Below are 14895 nucleotides of genomic sequence, written 5' to 3' on the forward strand. Positions count from 1 at the left end.
TTCTGGTCATTTTATGTTTCTTTGTGGTCATTTTGAGTCTATTTGTGATTGATATGTGTCTCTTTAAATGACATTTCGTAGGTGAAGACACTTTGGGCCCCTGGGCCTGTGCCCACTAGGCCTGTTCAGTAATCCATGCAGGACTCTAGTGCTCATGTTCCAACAGGACAGGTACCCATCCACTAGAGGGCAGTCATGGTCAATGAAAAAATAACTACGAGCCCTCATGAAAATCTGGAATAAATACTGACTTGTGGGTGGTGTGTGTGTGTGTGTGTTTGTGTGTGTGTGTGTGTTTGTGAGAAATCCGTTATGTAACAGAGTTTTAGGAGAAGGGTCTCACCATGGTAATTAGCATTGTGCGAACACAGCGTGTTGGCCAAATAATGTGAAAGATTTGTGCTGTTCCCTTCCCGGTAGCATGACCCATATTTCTCAGTATTCGTAGCCAGAACAGAGTGGTTCGCTTTCTCAAACTGCAGTAGATGCAGGCTCTGTGTGTGTGTGTGTGTGTGTGTGTGTATTGACACACTGAGTGCCTGCCATGGTCTGAAGACTCAAAGCTCAAATCACATTATGCTCGAGCTGCCTTGTCTTGTGTCAGGATCAATAATTTACTTGGAAGCAGCTAGTGGTCATAATGTATGTTGAAGGACCACCCATTTGATACGTCCACTTTCCTCCCTGCTCAAGCCCAGAGCCATGTATCAGGCACTCTGTAATAGTGTATGTATTGATTTAGTATGTTTATGATGCAGCCGATTTTGTTTCATGTGTGGAGCCTTAGGTCATCCCTCCAACATGCATATATATTGTACCTTACCGCCGGCCTTTGGCAGTCAATTAGTGGCAAGGAGGAGGCCTTCTGTATTGGTGATGGAGCGTCTCCAAGGTGATGGGACCTTTCCAAAGCGTCACTTGCTCCTGTTAAATGGATCAGGATCATTATGTTCGGCTCACGGCTTAATCTAGATTGTGGATAAAAGAACGAGGGCCAGTTGGTCAGTTCACCAAAAAGAAATACAGCTGAAACAATTGGATAGATTACCGGGTAAAATGTGTTCAAACTTCCGTGTAACCCCCAGAGGATGAAGCCTGTTGACTCATATTGTGATGGATTGCCAGGATATTTAGTATAAACATTCATGTTCCCCACAGGATGAATTTGTTATAACTTTGGTGACCCCCTGAATGTTGATCTAGTGTCACCATGAAGACCAAATTTATGTCATTCCCATCAGCTTCAGTTTAGTGCAAATGTAAAGATTAGATTCAGATACCCATATTGATGATAACCGTGATATAAAAAAGGCAACATCGATATTATGTTAATAATACACATATGATAATGTTAATCCAGAATTAATAATCCAGCGCCTCTTAAAGGGACAGTACGTAGGATTTGGTGGCATCTAGAGTTGTGGTTGTGCAAAACCATGGTAATGCTACAAAGGCCATCCATACCATAATACAACAATTTACAGAGCAATGGAAGTCAGACGGCGGTACCACAATTTTGCACTTACTGCCCCAGTTTTGGAAGCGTGTTGGAGAAGTACTGTGGCGTAAAAACGCAGAAGTCTCTCTGTAGAGCCAGTGTTTGGTTTGTCCGTTCTGGGCTACTGTAGTTAAACATGGCGGACTCCGTAAAGTGGACCTGCTCCGTAGATATGAAGGGCTCATTCTAAGCTAACGAAAATGCAACAATTCTTAGTGTCAGGTGATTATACACAAATAAAAACATAGTCATGAATATTATATTCATTTTCTGCTAATAGATTCCCTGAAATGCTACAAACTGTGCTTTTAAATCACACTTTTGTACAATTATGGTTACAGACTCTCCACACTTTACTCGTATTTTTACCGTAATTAATTTGCCAAAAAAGAGAGAAAATGCACAATAAATAAAGAATTTAACTGATAGCATTATTCATTTGTTTTTTTAGGTTTTCAATAGAAATGTTATGTTGGCAGCCATAGCTGGGATGCTAACACGCCCAACAAAGATGAACATGTTAACTTTATAAGTGCTAAACATCACCACGTTAGCATGTAGCTCAAAGTACAGCCTCACAGAACTGTTGACGGAGTCCTTTTCAAACAAGAATGAAAAATCAAAACACATGAATTCTGCGTTAAAAAAGTTGGAAAAGCTAGCAAGTAGACTTTTGCGTCAAACTTCTTGTTCCCAAGGTCTCAAATGAACGTTCACGCTCAGAACACTGGACCGTCTCACGGTGTGTCCGTGACAGTGATGCTCTGCTCCATCTGAATCTGACAAGAGGACTGTGGGCGTCTGTCTGAGAATTCACAGCTAAGGTGTGAATGTTCATATTCCAATTTTTGCAATAATGTGCATTTTTTTAATTGTTGTTTTAGTACACAGGCACTACTACACTAAGGGATGAACGATTTGTTCCATCGATGTGTTATAAAACAGTGGATTATGGACATAAAATGCTTGCATTTCTCCCACACTGCTGCAGTGCTATAAACTAACATTGCACATTATCTCCACTATTCATAGACCTCAATCCGAAGAGGACTTTTCTAAATTCTTACACCTCCACCAACTGAAACAAAGAGCAGAGAGGAGTAAAGAATATTAAATATATATATATATATGTTATCAGCGTTGGCAGCTACTACGCTCACACATACACACATTATCAGGGCAGAGCAGCTCCCATGAGCGCACTAAAAGGTCTTTCATGGCATTCAAAGGCTCTCTGCTCTCTCAATCAATGGAAAGTTGCCTGCCAGGCAGACTGTGTTGTTAGAGACCAGAGCTCAGCTTCTGTGCTCTCAGAACTGCTGCACTGCGAGTCTAAAGCTTCACAGTTTTACCACATATCAGATATACCGTCATTTCAGTTCAAGACACATTTAACAACACGGCGATATTACGAGGCAGAAACTGTAAACATGAGTACAGGAGCCTCGAGGGGGGAAGCTGTTCAGACCATCGACGAGATGTTAATATCAAACAAACATCACAAGATGGTTGTGAAAACCACAAGTCAATTCGAACAATGCACACTCAGATCCATGTGTGCGTATTGCATCAGATATCAACATTATATATTTGGTTAGATATTAGCCCATTGAAGGAAGGAAACGTGAGAATGTTGAACAGATTTTTTTATTCTTTATTCTTTTCCCTCCCTGGTGTTCTCTCGGCTGGCAGACTGCACTTTAACCTCACAGTCATTGTACAGGGACGCATGTATATAAGATATTTTAATATTTATGGCTTACTCTGTGCTCTCAGTCAAGTCTTATACTTGCACTCATGAATAATTCCACTCAAATAAGCACATGACGGCTCACTGAAGGTTTTACAGCATCAAACTGTGAATTATTCACCGATGAATCACGCTTGAGCACAAGAACATTCTTCTTTTTGTCAGATATGGATAAAGTGTAACTAATCCATAAATATTAAAATACTCTCTGGTGCCATGTGTCAACATTGTTGTTTCAAAAACTACACTAAACCTCAGAAACCAAACAGACATGATTGTAAAAACTCAAGAGTTAAGATAACGTTTAAACGTCTTGTACACAGCTTACAGCCACCGCGGATTAAAAAAAGAGAGAAATCATTTACCCAGAAAGGAATCAGGGGGAAGCATGTGACTCAAGAAAAAAAATCAGCCAGGTCAAGCGCAGTGACTGCCAGACCACAACAGCCAGTCAGCTGACCGACTAAGCGCGAGCAGGAGGGAGGGGGGGAGCAAATTATGAAACACACCAGGACTTCAGGCAGTGAAGCATAAAGGAGCGTTTATTGTACCCAGTACAGATTATCATAAACTCAGCAGTGTAAGAAACACATTGTGAGGGGAGGGGAACTGAAGCCTATACAAGTGCAGACGATCCCTGCTGCTCGGAGTGGATCCCATGATATAATGTGTGTCGTCACTGTGGCCTTTGGTGGAACTTCGGCCTTTAAAAACACACAAACACACTCTCTCTCTCTCTCTCGCACACACACACACTTTACAGGCAAGGTAATATCATCTTCTCATCCATTCTCCAACCTTAAAGAAACAGTCTGCAGTAGTAGCATCATAAGGATTGTTTTTTTTTTTTTTAAAAAGGTACATGTCTATTAGAGCCTAAACTAAACAGCTTATACATTAAAATCAAAACAAATGCAGCCTTATAGCAAAAATATATACTTTATATACGTTTGTCTTCGCCCCCACCCCCTCCCCATTCAGAAACATAGATAATAAACACAACAAAATAAAATTAAAAAATGCAGAGAATATCACAAATATCTTCTTTGTCCAAAGACAGTTAAAGCGATATGTTAGTGGACACAGTCTTGACTGATTACACCATGCAAAGAGAAGCAGAAGTCTCCCGTTGACGACGTGTGACCGGCGGAGAGGCGTCCAGAAGAAGGTCACCCTTCTTTATTTAGTTTATTTTTTACTTGCATGCAACATCCCGATGCTCCGGCCATACTGGTGCATCAGAGGAACTAGTACACGGCCAAGAAAACATCAAGCACCCAGACTGAAATACAAAATAAAATGAAGAGCAACGGGACCATTTATCATAGACGACTTCTGCTCTTAATGAATTAACACCTCTGGGAGAATATGTACTTGGTGTATGCGTCCCTTTTGGAGTGGAGGAGATGGAGTGCTAATCATCTCTGAACTTTTGAGGACCCAGCAGTGATGAGCAGTCATGAGAGGAGTCGCACTGTATCGACTGTGGGCGTCTGAAGGGAGCGGATACAATCCCGTACACACGGGCAGAACGATTAAAGTTTTACACATTTACAAATGAGAGCAGCCCAACCGACGAGCCTGAAATACAGCAACGCCCCAGAAACCTGAGAGCTCTGGGTCTCAAACTAAATGGTAAAACAGCTGGCATTTAAAAAACAAACAGAAAAAAGGTCTATCTACAGAAAACAGATCTGTGGTTTTAGAATATGTTGTGTGTTTGTTTGTCAATCCGTTTTTGCAAATTAAAGCCCTTTCACGGATCTTGTAGTTCAGATGTGGCGACATGAAAATGGGGGGGAACCAAAAAGGCAACGATAGAATAGTGCTGCATTTAGAGTATCTCATTCGATTTTTAAAATTTTTTTTTTTTTACTCGGTTTGGTTACTTGATTGTTTTTAAGAAAAGCAGATTGTCACAAAATCAGAAATGCAACAACTCTTGCAGTCTCGTGCAAAGAGGGGGCTCTGTCTTTTAAAGATGGCGGCGTGTGGCCTCGCAGCCCCTTTTTGCAGTCCAGTTCACCCTCACGAGTTTCACAACCCTCTCTCTCTCTCTCTCTCTCTCTCATACGATGCCGCTGGAGTAGATCTGTCGCAGGCTTTTCCCCTCATTTATTCTTAGCTTGGGAGCATACAGAGTTTTATGAAGGTTTTCCATTGGAGCCGGAGAGCAAACCACGAAGGAGCGAGAGCGCGAGGCGTTCCTTCCAGGCGGCTCAGCAAGTTCCAGCTCTGGATTTTTAAGAGTGGGCGTCGAGAGGCTTTTGGGGAGTGTTTGCGTGTGCATGTGTGTTGTGCGTCAGGTACCACCCCCCCCCGCTCCTCCTGCTTTCCCGCTGCTTGTTAGTAGCCGTAGCCGTCTGGGAAGGGCAGGCCTGCCACACACTGCTCCCCGGCGTCCAGCAGGTAGGGGGCCATTTCCTCGTAGTGGGTGAGGGGCACGGTGTCGTCGTCCACCCCCGGCAGGCTGTCCGGGTCCACCTTCAGGTTGGGCCTCTGGTTGTCGGGGAAAGCCATGGAGAAGAGAGCCTCGGGGTCGCACACAAACTTGTACACGTACCTCTCACCGGCCACCTGAGAGACGAGACGAAAAGACATTTAACTCACATCGTAAAAACATCCCGATACTTCTTGTGCATTCTGATTGCATGCAGGCTAGTATTCACTAATGAGTCCTATGTTGTAATCTAATATCACTATCTCCTTTAGCCCGCTTGCGCCACAAAAGTTGCCGAGGCGAGCGGGCGGACAGAGGGAGAGAAAGGAAAAGGGGTGGACGTGCCTTTACCTTCTGCATGATGCCCTTCTCGTAGTAGTAGCGGAGCGAGCGGCTCAGCTTGTCGTAGTTCATGGCCGGTCTGTTCTTCTGGATGCCCCAGCGACGCGCCACCTGAGGCGAGACACACAAGCACAAAGAATTGCAATAATCTACATCGATAATTGATATTTTTGTAAACTTGTAGTTGAGAGGAGTCGAGGTGGAATGTGAGAAGAGTCCAGCATGTGGACAGTAGGGGACTGACCTCCTCGGGCTCAATGAGTTTGAACTCCATGCCGCGGCCGGTCCACGCTATGAAGTGGCCGTTGGCCGGGTCGTCCAGTAGCGTGACCAGGAACTGCCAGAGCTGCAGGGAGCCCCGGCGCTGGTAGGGAGGGCCGTCCCGATAGACAGAGGGTTCCTGTTTCACTTTGCCTGTGAGCGGGATGAGAAGAGACGGAAGATAAAAGTCAACACTGGACTCCACCGCCACCACAGTGTGGTGAGACATTCCTGCCAGATGGTGACTGTGAAGTGGACTTGCCGTTTATTATGCACCATGAGAAGTCTGGACTTCATGTGAATACAACATCTCGTACTTTTGTGCTAATCTTTTAAGAGTTTCTTCTTACCTTCTAATCTTTCAGGGACCACACAGGTATCGTCAAAGTACAGCTGATGATCTCTGTCGAAGGAGAAGCCTGCAATAAGACAAGAAAAGAATGCAACATGAACGGGATGAAAGTGAAGCAGCAGAATAGAGCGTGGGAAACGGGCTTTTTTGTTCAGACACGATAGGCCAGCATATACAGCCGGGCAGCTTCCCAAGAGTGGAAGCTCGTATTGTGCGGAGCTTCTGCCAGCTGCTGACGTGAGAAATGCGATGTATGTGTGGAGCAGCTACACCCGATTCATTGACCCGCTCCCTTCCCCCCTTAAGCGCCCGTTTCAATGCTGCTGACCCGTTTGGATTTCGCCAATCGGCAGCTCGATAAGTCGCCGGGTTCTGGGTTTACAAACGATGAACTTCACGAGTGAAAGAGTTTAAACATCCGAGACACAAAAAAAAAAAAAAAGACAATAACTTACTTTCATGGTTATTTTGGTAGAAGCTCCCCGCTCTCCCAAACGATGACTGACAGTTAGGCACTTCTGTAAACAAAAGAGGACAGGTGTGTAAAATTAGACCAGAGACATCCTCACTGTTCATATCAAATGTGGAACGCATCAAAGTCCACCTCGCAGCTGACAGATATATTTGGACCGCTGCCACTGTGCGCAGATACGCAGCTTTGCTCGATGTTTACAGAGGAGCCGCTCGGTCCAAGCCCCATCAGCGCGTTAAGTCACGCTGATAAGTATACAGTACAAGTATAAAGAGGTTAAAACACATGGTGGCTGCTTATGTGGGAAAAAAACGGTTGTCATGTTCATCTGCAGCTCCAACAGCTGGGCTTAAAAAATGCCCACTCTCAAACACACACACGCACACACACCACTAGGAGTGGACTAAAGCCCGGCTCAGAGAACACACAACATCAACACAACACAACACACACAACACAACATCCCCCGCATGTCCACCGAGCCTTTAAACGAGATTAGCACCATGGTTGCTGTATTAAATCTCAATGACAATCGAGTTAGGCCAGTCCTCCCCCTGAGGGGTCAAGGCCTGTCTTCCGTTCACAGCAGTGTCTCAGCAGCGCGTACCACCCCCCCCCCCCCCCATCCATTATTCTGTTTCCTGTCTACTGATAAGGCAACCAGAGATCAATCTTGAGCAAGTGTTTCCTCAAGTCTCTGTCTCCTCTTGTCCTCACTTAAGGAAAAGAGTCTGCAGGAAGTCATAGTTATTGCCAAGTCTTAGAGAAAAGGAACAGGGAACCAAAGAATTATTCTAGCAGCGCCCTCTGTCAAATGGTAATAATGATAATGCATGGATTCAAATCACGGCGATATATCTACACAAATTGCTTCGTCATCATCTGCAGACGGCCAACGCGGAGGCAACAGTATGTCCCACATTGGTAACATGCACTTCTTGCATCCAGCCAGAGATGCTAGGCCTCTGTGACGTAGGTATTTAAAAGGCCATAAGAAGCTAAGAGGATTTGTCATTACATCACTGCCCGAGCCAGACGGTCACCCACCAGGCAGAAAAGGAATGACAGGACACGAGTGAGCACGAAAAGATTAGAGAAATAAAAAATAAAAATAAAAAAAGTTGCAGAGTTTCAGGAAAAGAGGGATGTTAATGCATCAGAGCGGGGACAACAGCTGGGCGTGTGGGCGTTGGGATCAAACAATGCACCGCCAAGTCGCTCTGGCTTGTTTGGTTTTAAACGGCACGAGTAAACAGCATCTCCACCATGACTGTTTGATGAGGACCGGCACCATTCGGCCCCGTGTGTACTCGCTAAAACCTCTGAGATGAGAATTTCCAGGCTCTTACGACCGACTTGCTGTGCCGCAGGTCACTAAGTCCTCTGAGGGCTTCTGGCCGAGATCTATTCCAGGTAGGCTCAGTGAAGAGGTTCGCTGCACCTGGCTGGGTGACCCATTTACTTTCTGCCCTTGGAGGCTTAGGCTGAGCTAAAAGACCCACTTTGACTTTATTGGCGTGACTCTGGAGGAACGATGCAGATTAGGCTTTGAGGGGTGTGTGTGTGTGTGTGTGTGTGTGAGAGAAATGAGCACCTGTGCGCTCAGGCCTCTGCTGCATGCTAAAACTTGCAGGCGTGTGTTAGTGCCCAGAACAAACACGGCCACATTCCTCACCCTCTGGCCGCTCTACTTTCACACAGCCCCAGACAATTACTTTCACGCAGCAGAGCTACGGGCTTCCTCGCTCTGCAAGCGCAGGGCAACAGATATGCAGAGAGCCCCCCCACGGGGACGTCTTGAGAGGTAATGGACTCTCCTCGGCTTATTTCACGAACAGCTACTCGTATCCGCTCACCAGAGTCGAAGCAGAAGTCGCGCGGCTCCGGCTTGATGGCCATGAGGTGGAAAGCAGCCTGTCGCGGAGGGCCCGGGGGACCCATGTTGGGGACGCCCTGCTCCGTGTATCGTGGGTCGATGAGCTCTTGCTTGAAGCCCTGGGGCGGCACAGCTACCAGCGGCTCTGACATCTGGCGGTGGTACGGCGGCCGGCCGTCACGTGGCAGACTGTTGTTGCTGCTGCTGCTGGGAGGCTGAGGCAAGAACTGGGGGCGCCCTTGCCTCTCTGACGGGGGGAAAGGTAGACATGGCTCTGACATCTGCCGCTGGAACCTAAAGATGGAGGAGAAAGTGTGAGGTTGTGATCAGAAACACTGCTTCGCTACTTAAAAACACTACGAGGAAAACCCCATGTACACCCAGATTGTGAAGTTGATCTCACCTGTGCTCAGGTGTGAAGTTGTTGGCATCCTGGGGCGCGCAGGGCACGGCGAAGGGGGGGCTGTGGACCGGGAGTACTTGCTGGTTGGGAGAGCCCGCGGTCGGGTTGGAGACGTGGGGGTGAGGCGGGGGTGTGTGCGTTCCTGCCGTGCTGGTGGGGCCGCATGGAGAGACTGGCGTCGAGGGGGGAGTTAATGGCTTGAACCCGGGAGTGGGCTTCCTGTCACAGGCACTGTGGATGAGGAGACGGGGTAACACATAGTCAGAACTTCAGCCGTGGGAGAGATAATCAATATCCAGCGTCGTGCTTGTGACTAGCCGACCACATACCTGTAGCTGTAAAGGCACTTCTCTCCGTAGGGCATGGGACTCCGGTCCTGGCGACAGGGGGAAAACTCTTTGGAGGGAGTCAGCTCTCGTTTGATCTTGGCTGGCGGCGGGCCATGAAACATCACTGGACACAAGGAGACATACGGAGAACACAGTTGAGTGCATTAGATCAACTCCAGATATCGCTCTAATTGAAGCCATAAACAGAAGTGCAGCAGTTATCTTAACCACATTTTGGAACTGATGGATAAATGGACATATGGACAACGTCTGTGTATTCCCTCGACTGACAGAGCCACTTAGCAACCAATTTATCATCCGGCCTAATGACGGCCGACTCCGTGCTCTGAAAAAACAACAATCCGTCCACCACCGCTAGGCAGCAACTGCACTGCACACACACCAAAGGCTATCAAACTTCACGTGTGACTCCCATTAGGGCAGGCCAATAACAATACCCATGAATCAGCATGGCTGTAATCTAATGGCGGTGAATGATTTTCTTCTCCCGCGCTGTAACCATTAGACACTGGCTGCAGCTTTCTGCGCATCGGCTGCAGTTTCCGGGGCGCCACATAATAGCCAGGCAGAAACTAGATCCCTTGGCACAGAAGAGCAGGGGGGGGGGGGGCAAATAAATCACCCAGGCCGCTGATGGACCTAAGCAGAGTTGCACTGGGAAAACCCGATGGCTCGTGACTCGAGAGAAAAGTAAATAAATGAAGAGATTAGGCATCTTTTCTGGATTAACGGACAAGAACTCTACACGCAAACTCCGCCTCCTGCACCATCGGAGCTACAACGTGAGCTCCACGCACCTCCTATGAACTGAGAGAGAGGACGGTCTGCAGCCTGGCAAGAGACGCAAATGGCAAACTCACTTCTCAGTATCACACACACACACACACACTCTCTCTCTCTCTCTCTCTCTCTGACAGCACAAGGTCAAGGACTACGCCACAGCAGCACCTCACAGTTAGCTGACCGTATACAGTAGAAACCGACCTTGGACGGGGCCCTCTTATAAAAATACATACATGTCAATGCATTGACCTCAATTATATACAGTATGTTAGAGCACCAGAGGCTAGTGGTCAGTTTACAGCTCGCTGTGCCACAAAGATTTAACAGGCAGCCCAGGCAATGACACGCAGCCACCACACCCTGTCTCCACCTCCTACGCATCAGACGAATACATAAACTCAGAGAGGCCGAGGGGAGAGGGTGGGGTACAATGCTCCACTGGTCGTAATTCAAACATATCCTCTCAGCTGCAGAAACGAAACAGGAGGCCGTATGGAGAAGTGTGAGGGACGGGGGCGCAGACAGTTTATTTTTTTTGGGGGGGGGGGGGGGGTTATGCTAGTTCAGCACTGAAACAGGGAGCTCTGAAGCTGCCCCCATCCACTGGAATCTAGCCCACTTCAGCAGCAGGGCCCCGAGTGCGGGAAAGTGTGAAATCAGATTAGGGGCTTGGCTCATGTGGTGCCCCATGCCAATCGGTTGATTAAACTCAAAATGGAGGAGAGCGAGAGAGAGAGGGAGGGAGGGAGGATAGCTGCCTTTTACCAGAGCTGTGTTTTAAAGAACGGTGCTCTTCCTCGGCAGGATGGAGCGAAAAAACAAATAAAAGAAGATATAAAAAGAGAGGGGACCTGGACATCTGGTCAGGGACAGTAACTCAAAGCGCTTTCCTCAAAGCCAAAAGAAGAAGCCTGTGTGCTGCTGAAGAACAAGACTGAATGTCTGCCCAAATCAGACAAGAACCAGGCCGAGCTAAAACATCCAAACCGTGACCGGGTGTGACCGATAGAATGCTAATAACACACGCACACACACACATCAGAGAGGAACTATGAAAAACAGGTACTCACAGCTATCCGACTGGAAATCTGGGACAAACTGTTCGTCATCGGGCACCTGGGCTGTGAAGATAGATGTGCAGAATGGAGCACGTGAGAAAAATAGAGCACATAACCATTTTAATCTCTCATGGAAAAGGTGAAACAAGGGGAGAGAAAACTAATCTGCTGGAAACTGGTTTATTGAAAGGCTTAAAAAAAAAAAGAAAAAAAAAAAAAGAGTAACAAAGTATTTTAACAGGAAAAAGGAGAGAAAGCGACTTTTAGACAAATATGGGTCTGTCAGCAGTTTCTCATGCACAGCACTTTGCTCTGCTAACACAAAAACAACAATATTTCACATTCTCTCCAAGTTAATCTTTAATCTTATAACTTGAAAACACTTTAGAAAACAAAGGACTTAAGGAGAAGACATGCGTCTTAAGCAGAACATCATTTTGCATAAAAGCAAATAACAATCCCACTGAAATGATTTTGCAGTGTTTAATAGATGAAGGGCTTTCTATGCCAAGAGGCAGAGCAGCAGAAAACAGTGGCAAAGATGTACAAACAATAAGATTTACCTTCTGCAATCCAGATCTCTTGCAGCTGACTGAGGTCTTGGAAGAGATCTGAAAGTGAAGAAATAGAAAGACATTGAGTGTTGGTCGCCACCACTTATCACTGAAAGATCACCGGTCACGTCCAGCAGCATTACCTTCCGTGTCCTGGGCCAGTTCTGTGTCCACAAACTTCCTTTTCCTGTCGATCAGAGGCCTGCTGTGTGACGGTTCGTCCACGTGAGACTTGTGCTGTAGGGAGGGAGAAGAAGAAGAAGAAACGTCAACAGGAGACGTCACAAGTGTTTTGGGAATGTACAGTGATCTATGGCGACCGCAAGGAGGTCCATCCATAGCATAGAGGCGTGGGGTGGACAGTGTGAGTATGGGATGTGTCCACTTACACTGGGTGGGACCATAAATGGAACCTGCTGGTCATAGAATCCGTCCATGTTATCTCTGTGATTTGGGGGGTGGTGGTGGTGGGGGGGGGGGGGGGGGGCCCCATTTTGGGGGGGGGGAGGGGGAGGTGTTCGCTTTAAAGCGACAGCGCACGGGGTCACGTTGTGGGTCACTGGAAAAAAAAAAAACACAAGATTGGAAACAAGTCAATAAAACTGTGAGGACATGTGGGCACATTTATTTTGTTTTCCCCACTTGTCTGGGTCAAAGCGATTGGGATTCACTTAATTTTTTTGGAGGCCATACTGGGTGTTATTATCCCCCTGCGTCCAAATCAGACGCTGTAACAAGGCCACCATCTTGCTATTTAACCAACAAACTCTTAAACCGAGCCATGCAGCGTGCTGGGAACTGCAGCACAATGTAAACACAAGTCATTATGGAGCACACTTATATAAGCCAGGCTCACTGGCCATCTGTAGGGCACTACTCTCCACTATAGTCAGCAAAAAGGAGCCTAAAAACAGCATCCCACTCTTTACAGTGTGTCTAATGGTCTGTGTAGAAAGTCTTAGAGCTGACCAGCGTCTTCTAGAGGCTCAGACCTGCTGCTATGAAGTCAGACACACTCCTGTAACAAATAAAGTTCCCTTTAATGTGACAACAACAAAGGGCTAAGCCGAATCCCTCTATTCTCACATCTCCCTCAGCAGAGTGATGTGAGTCACTCCTCCATCTCCAGTTAATGGATGACGAATGCAGAACGCTGCAGGGCAATCATTACGTGCGTGCCAAGCACTTATTACATTACAACTAACTGTACACGCGGATGGTTACAAAGCACATCAATCAAGAGCAAGAAGGAAGTTGGTAATATATTCTTTTCTATGTGGTTAAAATAATAAAACAGTAAAACATGTAGCTGCATAATTGAAGACTTTACATGCATTTGAGAAAAAGTTATTTAATTAACTTTTTATTGGGGGGGGACAACTATAGTGATATAAAAACAGAATGGGTGGTATAGTCCCTAAATGCACCAAAAACTAGGCAGAGTTTACCACCACAGTGGTTGTTTTGAAAAAAAAAAGAAAAGTAAACAGACAAACTTGTTTACTGAGTAATTCACACCAACTTTCATCAGTGAGCAAACGCATCAAAATCAGCTGATTTTTGGCCGAAGTTCTGCGTGTCAGCGGTGGCTTGGAGGGAGGGGGTGGGGGGGTCGGTGCCCCCACCACCACCACCACCACCACCCTCTACTCCTCCTCCCCGCCCTTCCCCCACCCATCCCTCCCTTGTTTTTCTCAATGAAGTGAAACTCGACCCGTGTGGAAACACAGAGGAGAAGAAAAAAAAAAAAAAATCTCGTCCATTCACAAAAATAAAATTCACAAACAGTCTCCTGACCGCACTGACTAAAGTTAAAGCCATTATGCACGCAGATAAACGCAAATATCTTTAATATCTTTAAATAAGACGCTCGTTTGCGTGGTCTAAAAGAGCGTTAGAACATCTAGCCATAACAGCGCTGCATGAAAGCAAGTTTTTTTACAGAAATAAATATTGCACCTTACCTTGTATGTGTGTATATACGTCCTCTATATCGAAATATTACGGTAATAATATCCACAAATACCCCAAAAACAACGTGTCGACAGCGGTGTAGTCGTGTGCGCACTGATACACTGTAACTGTGCAACTGCCCTCTTCGACTCACAAAACTTGACTGAGCTCTCGGTTAATGGCCCGGTCGGTTTTTTCCCCCTAGGCTCGAGCGGCAACGGCAGAGACGCGCGCTGATTGGCGGAGCGACGCTGTCAGTTAACGCAAGCAGCCAATGGCGTCTCAGGGGCTGATTAATCATGCATGAGGATCCGGTTTGGCCAATCACAGCGCAGCAGAAGCCTATTTTTATGAATGGCTTGATTTCATTCACATTTTTTTCACCCTTCAGTGCCGTGACAGAGTTTGTTAAAGGGCCAGCTGCGGGGAAAACATACTAAAGATCGACACAGAGCTGTACAGTGGGCTGCTGGGGCAAACGTCAGTGTCACGTTGACTTTCCCTGGACTCTAAAATTACATTATTACACTGTGAGAACAAATTGGATTTAAACTGTGCCACTGGCATTGAAACACTGCATAATTAAGAACAAAGTTAAAGTTCGTTTTAGCAGTATAGTAATGTAACCGATTTGTGTTTCGGGAGAGTGATATGCAAAATGACAAAGAAGGGAAAAGTATTTCAAGTAAATGATAGATATTAATATGATCATAGAAATTACAGAAGTTAAATACCTAAAATCTTATATAGCACCTGCATCTAAAATATCAATTATCAAGCATTACTGGTATTCTTTAAATGCT

At 46.2% G+C, this 14895-nt stretch overlaps 1 protein-coding gene across 2 annotated transcripts; it reads right to left on the reverse strand.

Annotated features, from left to right (window-relative positions):
* Nucleotides 1-3771: 3771 nt before the first annotated feature.
* etv5a (ETS variant transcription factor 5a) lies at nucleotides 3772-12601 on the reverse strand. Of its 2 annotated transcripts, none has more exons than XM_031873425.1 (12): nucleotides 12529-12601; nucleotides 12283-12376; nucleotides 12149-12196; nucleotides 11598-11648; nucleotides 9724-9847; nucleotides 9395-9625; nucleotides 8972-9285; nucleotides 7099-7161; nucleotides 6642-6710; nucleotides 6275-6444; nucleotides 6040-6141; nucleotides 3772-5825 (listed from the first exon to the last, which is right to left on the reverse strand). In XM_031873425.1, exons 1-12 carry the CDS (start codon nucleotides 12574-12576, stop codon nucleotides 5595-5597), a joined length of 1545 nt encoding a protein of 514 aa, XP_031729285.1. In that variant the 5' UTR covers nucleotides 12577-12601; the 3' UTR covers nucleotides 3772-5594. The 2 variants fall into 2 exon arrangements, with proteins under 2 accessions (XP_031729285.1, XP_031729284.1); XM_031873424.1 differs by having other exon boundaries at nucleotides 6034-6141.
* Between the last annotated feature and the right edge of the window lie 2294 nt (nucleotides 12602-14895).

Source organism: Anarrhichthys ocellatus, unplaced genomic scaffold (assembly GCF_004355925.1).
Source record: "Anarrhichthys ocellatus isolate YVR2014 unplaced genomic scaffold, GSC_Weel_1.0 scaffold71, whole genome shotgun sequence".
In the NCBI taxonomy this organism is placed as follows: Eukaryota; Metazoa; Chordata; class Actinopteri; order Perciformes; family Anarhichadidae; genus Anarrhichthys; species Anarrhichthys ocellatus.